Here is a 15240-nt window from a genome sequence, read left to right as displayed (position 1 = left end):
TATAATTCACCTCTTAAAGATGCAGTAATTTTCTTACCTTCTTTTTCAATTAAACAAGTATCTCCCCTAAAGGTAACTATGTATCCTAACCTAACCAACATTCTAACTGAAAGCAAATTAAATTTAAGTTGAGGTACATATAACATTTTTACGTTCTGATTTATATAAGAACAATGAGCTATACCTTCACCTTTTGCCTTCAGTTTCCAACCGTTTGCCAATGAGATATGCTGTGAACTCATGGACATTTTTACAAATTTTTTGTTATCATTTGTGGGACGCACCACTGTCAACCACCCATAAATTATTTTTTACAACTCCATTACTATACATTGCTAACTCATAATTCTTATTTCTTCTTTGTTGGCTTACAGCATTCTGGCTTGCATTCTGGCGCTTTGGTTTCTTACAAAATCTTGCAAAATGTCCTCTCCCTCCACAATTAAAACACTTTTTAATTGCAAATGCAGTAGGAGATTCATTATTTTCCTTTTGAGGTTGCTCCCTCCTTAACTGATCTCTTTCAAGCCTTCTTCTGGCCTCTTCAATCAATCTGCCAGTGATATCAGTTAAAGTTAGACTTTCTTTAGGCAATATTTCAAGGGAAGTTACGTAGTCATCAACACTTTCGTCTAATGAAGATAGAATTATGTAGACCTGGTGTAGTTCAGAGAAAATTAACTCCTTCTCATGAAGTTCTTGGAAAATGCTTTTCATAGTATTCAAATGACTCAGCATATCACCATTCTTTTGAAGATACGTGCGGAAAAGCTTCCGTGTTAGATTTATGTGAGCACCAACGTTATCTCGGACATAAATCCTCCTCAGTTTTTGCCAACACCCAACAGCAGTTTGCTCTCCGCGTATATGAACAAGCTGCTGATCAGTTAATGATAGTCCTATGATGCAAAGTGCTTGTTCATTTTTCTGTTTAAATTCTTCTATCTTTTGACTATCTTCCTCATCTTCAGGATCCCATTCTTCTACGTTTGGTGGGTTTTCAATTATGTTCCACAGACCTTCTCTTCGTAGAAGTAGACTACATTTCATAGACCATGAAACATAGTTTGTTCCATCCAGCTTGGATATAAGGGACAAACTTTGTAGACTGACTTGTGCCATGTTTCAATATATGGATATAAAACTATAATTGATAAAACACAGCTGTCTGTTTACTGTAACGTGTAACAACACAAAATCTCACTTTTTACATAAACCTGTTTTTATCCTAGTTAAACTGACTTTGCAGTCTCTCTGGGCCCATAACCAGTGTTAAGCCTGGATTCCCCAACGGGTGTTAAGGAAAACAAACTAAACAGAACGTGCAGCGAAGTCAGATAGGAAGACAGGTAAATGTGTGAGATAAGTTTTCTAGTTAACACACAGTAAAAATACAGATACGCTTGTGCTATCAAAAATATAGTTTATTCCATTTAAGAATTATAGCATAGTCATGTAAACGGTCCAGTAGTCATATATCAATTTCAGTCAAGTCTTGTCGAGGATACTCTAATTGCAAAGTCCGTGTCGAATAGCCAGTGTCAGTACACATATAATAAATCTGTCCAAAACTTATCTTCTCTCCCTTGAGAAATATCTTCAAAGTAATCCAACACTTCTTCTCCTCCCCGATCCAGCAAGAATGCAGTCTTCAATAAGCCAGCCAGTAAGAGCCAGAGAGTGCCTTGCTGCTTATATAGTACTTTTACAGCTGCACCCTTAATTACATTCCTTTAGCTTAAAGTCACATACACTTTAACTAACAAACCATGATACCATATTTATTATTTTTACCCAAACCAGTTAGGGTAAACAATGTTATCCCTAACATTGGGCTTTAAAATGTGTGGAAGAAAGTTATCTTCATCATCCTGCTAGAATATATCTGGATCATTGCTTATTTGCTACATGAACTGCTGTTATCGGAGCCAAAAGAAGTTGGTTGTTGTATCTTTTGATTGTTGGGGAGAACTTGTTTTCTATCTGCCTCAGAAGTGCCCTAGGAAGTTCTGACACATTTTTTGCCTCCTTAATGTGTCACTGTTGGCAGTTGGAAAGTATAAGGTAATGGCTGTTCTCCTTGAGATTAGAGAAGATGTTAACCATTGTTAAAAACACTGTTGGTACTAAATATTTCAAAATGGATCTGGCTGAAAACAGAGTATTTTAGTTGCAAGATCATGGGAATTCAATGGAACCAGGAAGAATATCCATATTCAGGATAAAGAATGCCTTTGGAATGTCATTCTTGATGGGCTACAGAGAAAGACCAGTTGGTTTACTATGTATGGTTAACTGAACTTTAAAAAAAAGTATCAAACTTTTTGAGATTTTACCAAGGAAATCTGACAATGAAAAAAAAAAGATTAAAAATGTGAGAACTATTGCTTATGAGAAGAATCTTCAATATCTTATTGGTTTTCAGCCATCTTTGCTTTCAACTTATCAAATGTTACTCAGAAAAAAATTTATAAAGGAAATTCAAAGAACAACTCTTGAAGTGACTTTTATTTCTTCAAGAAATTATCACTACAAATCTGGGAAGTGACTATTGATTATGATGATTTTCCATTTGATTGGTATAAAAACTAGATTGGATTTTTGTCTCCTTATATTTTGTCCCCTGTTTTATGAGGAGTCCGTAATAAAACTTTTTCACACAAATCCCTGCCTTTATTTTTTATTTTTTTATGAAACAAACATCAAGTTTATTCCAAAACCAAGCAATCTGTTCCCATTCTAGATCTATTTTCTTAATAAATGTGGAAGTTAGATTTTATGAGCTACTTTATGAGCAAATCACAGAATACAGCTCAGACTGGATTTAAACAGGGCCATCAAACTTCTGACAATATTGGTTTTTCAATAAATGTTCTTCCTTTAACCCTAAAGCATCCATCAACAATCACTCTGGGGAGTAAGAAAGCCTTCATTTATTTCGGGTCACCACAAAGTTTTTATAGTTTGGATATAATTTATTAATGTTTAAAACACAGATTATTGATTATTAATAGAATGCTTTCCTTTCCCTTGGTTAAATCTCTTATCAAAATGCTTTCTTTCTTTCTTTTTTTGCTTTAGAACTGCTGGCCTGCATAATCAGAAAGTTTGAAGTTATCAATAAATTACAAGATAAGGGGCAAAATAATATTATTTGTCTATATTTGAATTTGTCTTTTTTGACAAGAGAAATAAAGAAGACTTTCAAAAATATGATTTGTTCCTTGAAGTTCTTATAAGTTCTTTCTTGTAATATAACTTCCTTATTTCCTTTCCCTATCAGTTTTGTATTGATCCTTAATATTGTTCAATGTATTTTTACACTTAGTTTGTGTAATTTAAAATAATCCAAATACTTAGAAACTGAAATTGAAAAATGTCCTTCCTCTGTCTGAATACATGCTGGACACAAGACTATGAAATGGACAGACCACTACTAAGCATTTTAATACTCCATAGAAATCTACCTTCCAGATTCCTAAACTTTATTCCAGTTTTACCTTACCTCATTCAAGATATAGGTTGCATTCTTTGCTCTCAGTAAATCTGGTGTCTCTTCGAGAATGGTTAGACCTTTGCCTTTTACACCTTCTTCTAAATCTCTCCTGTATTCTTTCTAGAGGGTAGAAAACAAGAAAATAAATCAAAAGAGGTAAGTAAGTAGGAGACAAAGAGAAACCAATGAGAGGAAAAAAGATAAAAGCAGAACCACCAAGCACCTGTGATTCTGGGTAGCTGACCAAATTGAGTGGAGAGTGAGATATATATTTTACCTTCTGTTTCCTAAAGAGTTAGGAAATGATTCCTAGAGTAAATAGTTGTTTTTGCTTTCCAAACATGCATACCTTGCTACACTAACTCTCCCTAAAAAATTCACACAAAGGTGTATACAATGAGACAATTCTCATTGGTTCCACCAATATAACAAATTTTTAAAAGATACAGAAAAAAACTATGCATCACTGTCAGTTAAATCATGCTTATAATTAAAGTTAAAATAAATAAAAATAAAAAATTAACTTTTAAATTTAAAATTAAAGTTTAAGCATGGCAAAGACAACAGTGAAGGGTCTACTTTGGGGAACATAATTTCCACTGCAGAAATCAGAAGAGTAGTTGGTACCTCATTTGCTATTTTAGTGGCATATCTGACGTGCAGTAAAGATGGTGTAACCTCCAAACCGGTAAGATTCCGGCCCTTAATGGACTCTTCAAAATCTCTCTTATATTCTTTCTAATAGGAGTTGGAAGAAGAAGGGAGAAGAAAGAAGGAAAGAAAAGGGGGGGGAAACATAATTAATGTTGGCATTGTAAAAATAATTTCCAGGCAGTTTAAAATTGGGTCCATAATAGTTATGGATCCAATTTTGCTTTTGTGCCATTTGGGAGAGGTTTTAATGCTTTTCATTGTCCTAACCTATGATGAATTAATATTTTAGGTACTTGCAAGCAATAGTAGCTACATCTGGCCTTTAGACAAGCAAAATTTCTACATTGTAGTATCTGAAGAGCAGGTTGTACAAAAAGGGCAGAATGATCATTGGTCAGGTATTGGTCTTAGCAACCCAGTGCCAAAAAAATGTGTGGAATGACACGTCCAGTAGTTCTCACTCAATATGCTTGGGATGATGGGAGTTCCGATCTAACACATTAGAAAGTATTAGAAAACACCAGTAACACCAGGAAATTTGTTCCAGTTAGCATACTTGGTCCAAGGAAGTTTAAAAAAAAGTGAGCAACTCCATAGATCATGCATTTGGATAGTGTATTTCATTTGAATGAAAAAAAATTGACAGAATCAAACAAGATACTCAAGTTTCACCTTGCATAAATTTGATATTGGAATGAACATATTTCAATAATTCAACCATATTTTGAAATGCCTAAGAAAGTGTATGAAAGGGATAAAATTGAATAGAGGCAAGAATATACAGTCTAGAAGCCCAGCAAGGGAGCAACTGATTCTCAAAACAAAACAATGGGAACAAAATTGTATAGATGTAGAATGAGGTCGGGGAATGGGCAGAGGGGCTGGGCTTTTATTTGGCACCATAAAATAAGCTGTGATGGTCATTTAATCAGTGAACAAAAAGATATGATCATTCTGTTACAAAAATACCTTCAGAATACATTTATGATTTAAACTGACTAGAAACAATACAACCGCAATTCAGTGTCTCGCTGATGTTTTCTAATATCTGATGAGTAACCTCCTACCTCACTCTGCATCTGTTGGGCTTCCTTAGCAGTGATATATGTAGGTGTTTCAAAGTCCAGCATGGGTTTTCCTCTTTCCTTTTCATATTTTTCCTTGTATTTCACCTGTCAAGAGGGTGGCACGTGTTATCCCACAGTAGCAGATTAAAAAAACACATACAGAATGATACATCGTTCACTCAACCTAATCCCAGATGAACAAAACACAATTGCTATGGTCATATAACATGCTATGTCAAAATAGATTTATTTTTTATTGATAAATGTGTTAATCACATCAGTCAAGGTGACTCTAGCCAGGGAACTAAAGCAACAGCCACAACCAATAGAATTGCACCACAATATTTAGGCACTACTGATTAAACAGTATTTCAATGAAACTGTTTCAATGAATTGGTTACTGAATAAGACTGCATTGTTCAAAATCAAACATATCCAAGTTGAATGGATCCGTGTCTTTTATGTCTCGTTTACATATTCAAAAAATGGAAGTAACGACTATATCAGGTGAAACAGTTTGCATACTCTTTCAGTCAGCAATTTGTAAAGCCTTCTTTGGCAAATAAACAGCTTTTCAAATGTTTCTTGCCACTAACTGAAAACATCTATTTTTGCTTTTCACTACTTTGCTTTGCAAGAAGTATTATAGCTCAGAAATATTCTTAGGTCTGTCTCATGCACCACATGTTTAAAATCTTTCCACAGACTTTCAGTAATATTCAGTAATACTCAGTTTTGAGAGCTGTGAAGAACACTCCAAAACACTTTATAGGAATAAACACTTTATTGTTTATTATGTTTTGTTGCCTTGTTAATTATCTGATCTCCTTTCAGTTTAATTACTGAATATGGGACATTGATTTTGATGATATGTGGTTCAATCCAATCTTCCTTCACCTGCACAATATTTCCTAAACTACTAGTGCCACCAAATGCCATAGCATAATAGATATCTTCAACTTTAGTGACCTAGTGGATACATTTAAAATTTTGAGATCACTTCATGGTCATTCTTACAAAGTAGTCCTCATGGGAAACACAGTTACAAAACATCTCCTGTAGCTGTCCTCATGATGTTGTCTATCACACAGCTTACTTTTAACATTCTCTTTGGCAAGTAATCACATTTTCAAACAAAGTACTGTTCTACAACCTTTCACTCTTTGTATTTTCAAAGCTTATATTTTGGGTGTGTAAGGGATCCAGAAGTATTTTGGAAATAAATCTGATGTTTAAGACTATGGTTTGCTTTATAATATGACACCTTTAAAATCTAATAGAATTAGGTGGACATGGAGCCTGCTGGAAGTGTTTATTTTATTTTATGTATGTATGTGTTTGTTTGTTTGTTTGTTTGTTAAATTTAGGCAATGCTCATCTCATTGCAGTATCTATGGTAAGTGATGGTTACTAGCACTTTGGTATCCCATATTAAAATCCAGAAATAACTGGCTGGATGCACATATATTATTTACGTTTCTGGCTTATTAAGAAATACAGAGGCATCATATTTCCCAGAATAAAACTTGAATGATACCTATGGCTTATGATGAGGGGGAAATTCCAGGGGAAGTCAATTTAAATCACAGATAAGGTTTCCAGGGTAGTTTCCAATTCCTACTGACGAGCCAAATGTACCAAATCTACCCCTGCATACTTAATATGCCAAAAGTCTATAGAACTCTGACATGTTTTGGATGAGAATACTGATACAGCAGCACGTGGCAGTTGTCTTATAAACATAGATCGTGTGAAACACTTAACTGACTTACTATGCTCTGAAGTTCTGAGGCCTCCTTTAGATGGAGCTGTTCGAGGTTATCTGGAATCACGTGGTAGTGACCTTTATTCCTCTCGTACTGCTTCTTGTACTGGTACTAAAGGGAAGGTGTCAAAAACCGCCTCAATAGTTAAAAAATGTCCTAACCAGAGCAGCTTTTCTAGATCACCTTACAAAAAACATATCAGTAGTCAAATAAGACATCAGAAATGAAATATAAAAGAAATATATAAAAAGAGAAGAAGAAAGAAAAATATGAGGCAAAAAGGGACCAAATTACAAAACAGGAACAAAAAGAAGAAAAAAAGAATCAAAGAAATGTGATACGGTGAATAAGCGATGCTGTTAAAATGGAACAATGCCCCTTGGTTTTCACTTAAGAATATAAAATGAGATTAGCTAATATTACTCAAGGGTGATTTAGTTCAGCATTTTGTGCCACAAAATGGCTGACTAGATGCATCGACCAAGTCCACAAGCAGAATTTATTATAGCAAAATGATAAACGTTCAGACAAAAGCAGATTAAGTCTGAAAATTGTTTTAAAAGTTAAAGAATTATTGTTTCAAAATAGTAGTTGTGGGTTAAAAAAATATCTAAAAAGTTAATAAAATAGTATCTGTTAGTAAAAATATGAATTACAAAAGTAAAAAAAAACACTACTAAAATTTAGTTAGATGTTTAACATTATTAGTGGTTCTGTTTTAAAAGAAAAAGTTCTGAAGACTTGAGATATTAATGTTGCTAGTCAACATGGGGGATAGTCATCAGGCAGGAGATAAGAGATCACTACCAGGTGATTTTCTGGGAACAGTCAAGGAGGAGGAAAGATGTTGCAGAGGTTGTTAGCTGATATTATCTTAGAAAGGCATGGAAAGGTTAAACAGAATGTAACTCGGTTTAGCTAACAGGCTTACACTGCTGGCTAGGTGGCTGGTGTTCAAAACATGATTCATTGCAAGAGATTCAGACATATCAGTCACTGGCTTGTGAAGTTTCTTCAGATCGGCCTTATATTTAATCTGTTGGTAAAACAAAGGAAAATGTCATCAACCTTGTCACAGGAGGATGTAAAGCAGGCTTATAAATGGAATACATTTCAATGGCCGTATTACAGTTTGTGCTGGCATGCAATGACCCAACAACACAAGCTGTAATAGTCTCTATGGAAACTTTCAGTCATTGAAGCCATAGTGGTTTCAAAGGTGCTTTTAAAAAAAAATCAACTGGATTTTCTTCTTTTTCTTGAAGAAGTTTCGCTTCTCATCTAAGAAGCTTCTTCATTTCAACTGAAGGTCATAAGTCAAAGGCTACCTGTACTCCTCAACTTACGACCACAATGAAACCCAACATTTTAGTTGCTAAGGCAAGACAGTTGTTAAGTTTGCCCCATTTTACAACCTTTCCTGCCACAATCGTTAAGTGAATCACTTGCAGTTAAGTTAGTAAAATGGATTTGGCTTTCCCAGTGACTTTGCTTGTCAGAAAGCCGCAAAAGGTGATTACATGTCCTTCGGGACATCGCAGGCATCATAAATACACGCCAGTTGACAAGCATCCAAATTTTTGACCTGTGACCACAGGGATACAGCCGTGATCATGTGAAAAGGGTCATAAGTCACTTTTTTCAGTGCCACTGTAACCTTGAACAGTCACTACACGAAAGTTTGTAAATCAAAGATTACCTGTATTGTTGGAGTTTTTAAACTGTTTGCTTTCACCTGCGTTTGATCTGTTTATCTCTTTTATTTTCTCTGCAAACACTGCAAGGTTCTAACAAACCTCCCTCAAAGGAATCTAGGTCTGGGGACTGGGTTCTCCTCACCAAACAAAGAAAACCTAATGAACCAGACTTACCTCACTTGCAATGTGGTGAGCATCTTTCAAGGTCTTGTAGATCTTGCTCTCCTTCAGATCGTATTGAGGCTTCTTTCCTTTTTCTTTATCGAACCTTTCTTTGTACTTGATCTGAGTTTGAGAAAACACACACACACACACACATATATTTTAAAAAGGGTCCTGAACTCTAGCATTTCTGGCACCAGGAAAGGAGAAGAGAAAGCATCTAGCCACAATCAGGTGATCAAAAGAAATCTGATTGCAAGCAAGCAGATCAAAGGATGCATCACACAGGAACTACTTTGAAACGAAAGAGACCATTGGAAAGATCAAGATTTTTCAGTAGTAAGATTGATACATGCTACATTTCACAGGACGACATTTCTTCTTTCATTCAGTGGTTTATTTCAGCTCCACAAATCAAAAGATATCAAATTTATCCATTGCAAAAAAAATGGACAAGATGCTTGAGAAAGTGAGATGCTGCACAACTTCCTTTGTGTTCTTATAACAAGGGCTTTTCCCAACCTCCAGTTGAGTGGTGCAGTATTCCATATATAGAATAGAATAAAATCCCCTCCCACTTGTGACTGTATGGCTGTAACTTTGTCGCTTGTATCCTTACGATTTATACTGACTGTTTCCTAGTATGACTCGATTGCTTATTGTACCCTATGACTGTTATTAAGTGTTGTACCTACTGATTCTTGACTCTTGACAAATGTATCTTTTCTTTTATGTACACTGAAAGCATTTGCACCAAGACAAATTCCTTGTGTGTCGAATCATACTTGGCCAATAAAGAATTCTATTCTTATTCTATTTATGTAAAAGCAAACCTGTAGAATCCATGGTGCTCTCTGTGCATCTTCAGGGCTAAAAAGGAGTACGGTTTGCTCTCCTATATTATTATCTCCTATATTATATACATTACAATTTCCCTTCTAATATTGAAGGTGTTACCTAGTTGGGTAATGAAATGTCTGCAAGCAATCAACCAAGCTCAGATAGCACCAAATATCCTCTTCTATTGGTAAAGCTAGACTTTTAAAGCGTTTATGTCTTGCTTTTACTTTGAAAATATCAAAGCACATTTTACATCAGATTATGATAATTATCAATAAAATAAGATAATACCTTTCCTAAGATTTCTCATTATTTACCATCTACCCTATTATCCCACCAAGAAAGTTTGTACCTGGTGTAGTTGATGCCCAAATTATTGTTTTTAAGAGAAGTGGTAGCCTTTTAAAGAGTTTTTAAAAAGCAGCTGAAAATAAAAGTTCTGCTGAGATGCTTTTTTCTTATTCAATTAAAAAAAACTTATCTGAACCCACTGATGAATAGTCTGCTTCTAATCATGTAAATAATTCAGCCAGCTTCCTTTCATCCCAATATAATTATATTCAACTCATCTTTTTTTTAGTGGAACTTGCATATTGTATTTATATTACATAATATTATACTTACATTAAATAATATAACTTTCTAGATAAACAAGGTTCCTAATTCCTAAATGTTTTAGTACTATTATTATTATTAAACAAAGTCATAAAAGAGAGGAAATACATTAGCTGTTTAGTAGACAAGAAGTCACAAATTATAAAAATAATGGCATTATCTGGCCAAAACTAAGGACATTTTCAGTTTATTTAGATTGTAGAGTTTAAACATAAAGTAAATGGACAAAACTCTTAAAAGATGGGCATAACTTTGTCTGCAAGAGCTGATTGACATAACTGATGAAAGGAATTGATCATGCTAGGAAGCAACACACATCACTATAAAGAAGTAAATGCGGTCTATCATCAGAAAAATCAAAGATGCCATAATCTACTTTCAATTCACATTCCATGATTTTTTGATTTCTAAAACATGGATATGTTCTTATCCACGCAATTCTGTATCCATCATGCTGGATAATTTCTTTTTTAAACTAGACTGATAAAAATGCTGGTGACATTCAGTTAATATCCTTCTGGTTAGATTTCCTTGAGAAACATACACAGAATCACATATGAACTGATGCATTTGAGAGGAACAATGACATTTTCACAATGACAGATCTGACACATGACTAGGGAAAGCTTTTAACAACATCCGATGTTATATATGTGAACTTTGGCTAAGGATTTCCAATTCTATGTTTTCTATCCACAAATGGACAACACAGGATACAGACAAACAACAATAACAACAACATAAGAAATGACATGCAGATTAACCATAACAGTGATGGAGTTGGTGACATGATAGACAGCATAGATGACAAATAATCCTTTGAAAGATTATATGTTGAACTTCTGCACAGTCAGAAGTATAGAAACATCCACACAAACAAATGATGTATCATATGAACATCTATAAATCTGACAAGAGTATTGGATTTTTTTTCCAAGAAAAGATTATTAGTCCCTTTAACCTTCCAAGAGTCAGCAGTTGCTTTTTCTTCAATAAAAGATTAAATAGAACAGCTTAATAAGTGGAATAGTTTATTATTACAAAGAGGATGGATTATCACCATTCTGTACAAACAACTGATTTTTGTCACAAGCACAGAAGAATGTCTGTAACTGCATGCAACATAAAGAAAGAAAAGCAAGAAAGGAAACATCTCCCTTTTTTTTCTTATGTCCAAAAGTCCTCTTCAATTTATGTCCTTCCTAAGGTTTAGGCCTACAATTCCCATCATCCTTCACCACTGGCCATGCTGGCTGGGGCTGAAAGTACTTGGAAGCCACCTCAATGGAAGGAGTCAGTTTGGAGAAGGCAGATAGTAAGAGAGTCTTTCTTAAGAGGGACTGGGAAAATAAACAGGAAACACTTCACATCAAGTAGCAGCAATAAGAAATTAGTCAAGATCTAGTTTTGGCTTAATTTTCCAGAAGCCTTTCTTCAAAACTCAATGTTTTGTATAGCCTGGTTGAAGACAATAAGGAGAGATCACTATTGGGAATACTTGCTCATTGTCTCAGTTCGGTCTCCATAGTGAATGAATGACCATTTTTTTAGTGTGTTTTACTGCGTATGTTTTAGTTAAAGCGCAACAACATTCATTAGACCAGTCTTGCATTTTAAATGCACTTAACTGTACCTTCTAAAATTATTAAATTTGAACAAATATTTAATCTCCATTTCAACACTGAACTCTCAGGAGCAATTTTACATAAGAAAGAAAAGGGAGATTTTTTTTTAAAAAAAATTAAACTTCATGAGACTTTGATTTAAAAAAATAAAAAAGAGCATCCCATTGGCAATCCAGGCTCAATTTTATGTGCCAAGAACATTTTGCAAAATTCATAAAATGGAAAAAGCTGAAAAGTACAGGCACTTTTAAATCCTTCTTACATGACTACTTAGGGTATTAGCTTTTTTAAAATGCCTCATCATGGGTGTATCATACGATGCTGCCCCATGGCCCCTCAAGTATCCTTTAATGTATTTGACCTACAAAGCATAGCAAGATAGCAAGATTAGGTTAGCCAACCTCCAATGACACAAAGCAAAGAGCTAAGACAGAAATGCAGGCATCATCCATTCTTTCTCTTGATGGAGATGTCTCATAGAAGCAGCATGATTTGGAAGTTCACCTTTTGTTCAAAGTTTGATGGAGGACAAACAGGTTGATGTTAATTAATAACAACACTAAAATATAAGGTACCCAAATCATTGAAAATAAATCATGTATACAAGCAGTAAAGCACAGTTTCAGCAAAGTAGAAATATCCAAGTATTATGCTAGAAAAATCTTTGAGTATAACTATGTAAGTTTCCAAGCAAATATATTGTCAGAAATCACAAATACATGGTGAATGCAAATAAGACAAATGCATTAAAATATTTATTGCCCCCCAAATTGTAGAGCTGGTAGCTATTGCTTTAAAATCCTGTACTGGTAATATATGACATACCAAATTTACTTAACAGAAAGTTGAGGGGTATAATAATTACCTCTAAATGGATTGTACAGTATGTTTGTGGGTCATGTATTTACTGAGAATAGAAAATACAGCTGACAATGAATAAAGGAGCTGCTTCTTGATGAATTTAACTCTTTTCTAATATCTAAACCAGTGTTCTTCAAGCTTGATGACTTTAAGATATCTGGACTTCAACTCCCAAAGTTCCTCAGCCAGCATGCTGATTGAGGAATTCTGGGAGTTGAAGTCCAAACATCTTTTTTTTTTTTTTGAAAATTTTATTTGGGTTTTCACAAAAACAAAATACAAATAAAACATCTTTTTTGAAAATAGCATGGTCCCAGGTTATCACTTCTTCATACAGACACAAAACTCAATTTCATGCTCATTTTTATATTCTATTCCATATCTTATTACCATTTTATATTTTCTACATAGTTTTTCCCCTCTTTTAATTTTCTCAACTTTGTTTTAATTATCTCATCTCAATTCAAGTCATTATATTTATACTTTTGTCTGTCCTGTTTCAATTTCACATTATCTTTTCGATGATACCCAAAACATGGTCAGAGGCTTATATCACACTTATTCCAAAAGAAGAGGCTGATCCACTGCAAATTAAGAACTATAGACCTATTTCTTTATTAAATGCAGACTATAAAATCTTTGCTTCAATTTTAGCAGAAAGACTTAAAAAATACTTAAATAATTTCATTCATCCAGATCAAAATGGATTTCTGCCAAAGAGACAAATTAGAGACAATATGAGAATAATCCTGGATACTTTGGAATACTATGAGGCACACCCTGAAAAGCAAATGGCTTTGATATTCCTAGATGCTCAAAAGGCATTTGATAATGTGAATTGGAGATTTATGTTATTACTATTGGAACAGATGGGTTTTGCCAGAAAACTTATCCAAGCAATAGAAGCCATATACAATAAACAGACAGCAAAGGTAATGATGGAGGGAGAACTTACAGATTTTATCAATATAAGAAAAGGCACAAGACAAGGATGTCCCCTATCTCCTTTGCTATTTGTATTGACTTTGGAAGTGTTGAATAGAAATATTAGAGATGATAAAAGCATAAAAGGAATGAAAATTAAAAAGGAAGAATTTAAACTGCAAGCCTTTGCTGATGACTTAGCTTTTATTTTGGAAGATCCGTTAGAAACAGCTCCAAAGTTATTGGAAAAGATAGAGATATATGGTGAGGTGGCTGGTTTGAAAATAAATAAAGACAAAACAAAGATTTTGACGAAGAACATGCTACTGAGACAAAGAGAAGAACTGGCAGACCTGTTGAAAATCCAAGTTACGAATAAGGTTAAGTATCTGGGGATACACTTGACAGCAAGATGTAGCACATTAAAAGAGAATAATTATATTAAACTTAAACAACAGATAGCTTCAGATTTGAAGAAATGGGAAAACTTACAATTGTCATTAATAGGGAGAATTTCAACAATTAAGATGAATATTTTACCCAGAATCCTATTCCTGTTTCAAACAATACCAATTAGGCTCGGAAAAGACTATTTTGAAGATTTAAATAAAATTATGCTGAAGTATATATGGCAAGGTAAGAAAGCGAGAATAAAGCTAAAGCTTTTGCAAGACGCTAGAATTAGAGGAGGTTTTGGCCTGCCTAATTGGGAATTGTACTACCAAGCTGCAAATTTGATGTGGGTCAAGGAATGGATAACATTAAGAAAGACTAGATTGTTGACACTAGAAGGTCATGATTTGCTGTTGGGTTGGCATGCTTTTTTATGGTATAAGGGAACTAAAACACAGGGTTATTTTAGAAGACATTATATACGGGAGTCTTTGTGGTTAAACTGGGAGAAGATAAAAAGACAATGTTATTTGAAAATTCCAGTTTGGTTATCGACTATTGAAGCATTTTCCTATCCTATAATTTATAAGAAGGAACAAACAGTTAGATATGGGGAACTATTGGATGAAAAGGGTGAACTTAAATCGATACAAAATTTAGAGGAACAAGGTATAAAGATGAATTGGTTTTCATATGCGCAAATACATTCAAGGTATGATGAAGATTCTAAAACAGAGGGATTCTATGTATTAACAGCGGCTAGGATTGTATTTGCTAAAAATTGGAAGAATGAGAAAATACCAACGCAAGAACAAAATTATTAAGAAAATATTGGAATGTGCTGAGATGAGCAGATTGACATTTGAAATTAGAGAGCAAGAGGATAAACAATTTTATGAAATTTGGGATCTTTTTTATCAGTGGCTAGATGACAAAATACAATAATAGAATATTTAGAATGTTAGACAGCAAGGAATATCTTTATTTTTTCTTTCGCTTTTGTTATTTGACATTATATCTATAAAGTGTTTCTAGGATAGATCTGGTATGATTATATGATTTGTTATAGAATAAACTGTTTAAAGTATTGTTATCTCATAAAGCATGAATGATTAAAAGTATAGTCAAATGATTTTTTAA

General features: G+C 34.0%; 1 protein-coding gene across 50 annotated transcripts in view; it reads right to left on the bottom strand.

Moving 5' to 3' along the window:
- The window catches only part of NEB (nebulin), a 235737-nt gene that overhangs the window by 27585 nt on the left and 192912 nt on the right, over positions 1-15240 (bottom strand). For 18 of the 50 annotated variants that reach the window (XM_087949995.1, XM_087949996.1, XM_087949997.1 and 15 more), the window contains exons 160-166: positions 12185-12283; positions 8855-8965; positions 7915-8019; positions 6990-7094; positions 5218-5322; positions 4124-4234; positions 3506-3616 (exon numbers count right to left, since the gene is read on the bottom strand). In XM_087949995.1, the coding sequence (XP_087806121.1) occupies positions 3506-3616; positions 4124-4234; positions 5218-5322; positions 6990-7094; positions 7915-8019; positions 8855-8965; positions 12185-12283 (747 nt within the window). The remainder of the gene's footprint in view (positions 1-3505; positions 3617-4123; positions 4235-5217; positions 5323-6989; positions 7095-7914; positions 8020-8854; positions 8966-12184; positions 12284-15240) is intronic. The other 32 variants (XM_087950002.1, XM_087950003.1, XM_087950006.1 and 29 more) reach the window with 3 other exon arrangements.

Source organism: Notechis scutatus, chromosome 1 (assembly GCF_049901735.1).
Source record: "Notechis scutatus isolate UNSWTSFEM ecotype Mainland chromosome 1, rNotScu1.2, whole genome shotgun sequence".
NCBI classification, from domain to species: domain Eukaryota; kingdom Metazoa; phylum Chordata; class Lepidosauria; order Squamata; family Elapidae; genus Notechis; species Notechis scutatus.
Note: the sequence above shows the minus strand (reverse complement) of the source record. Positions and strands in the feature narration are given on the sequence as shown.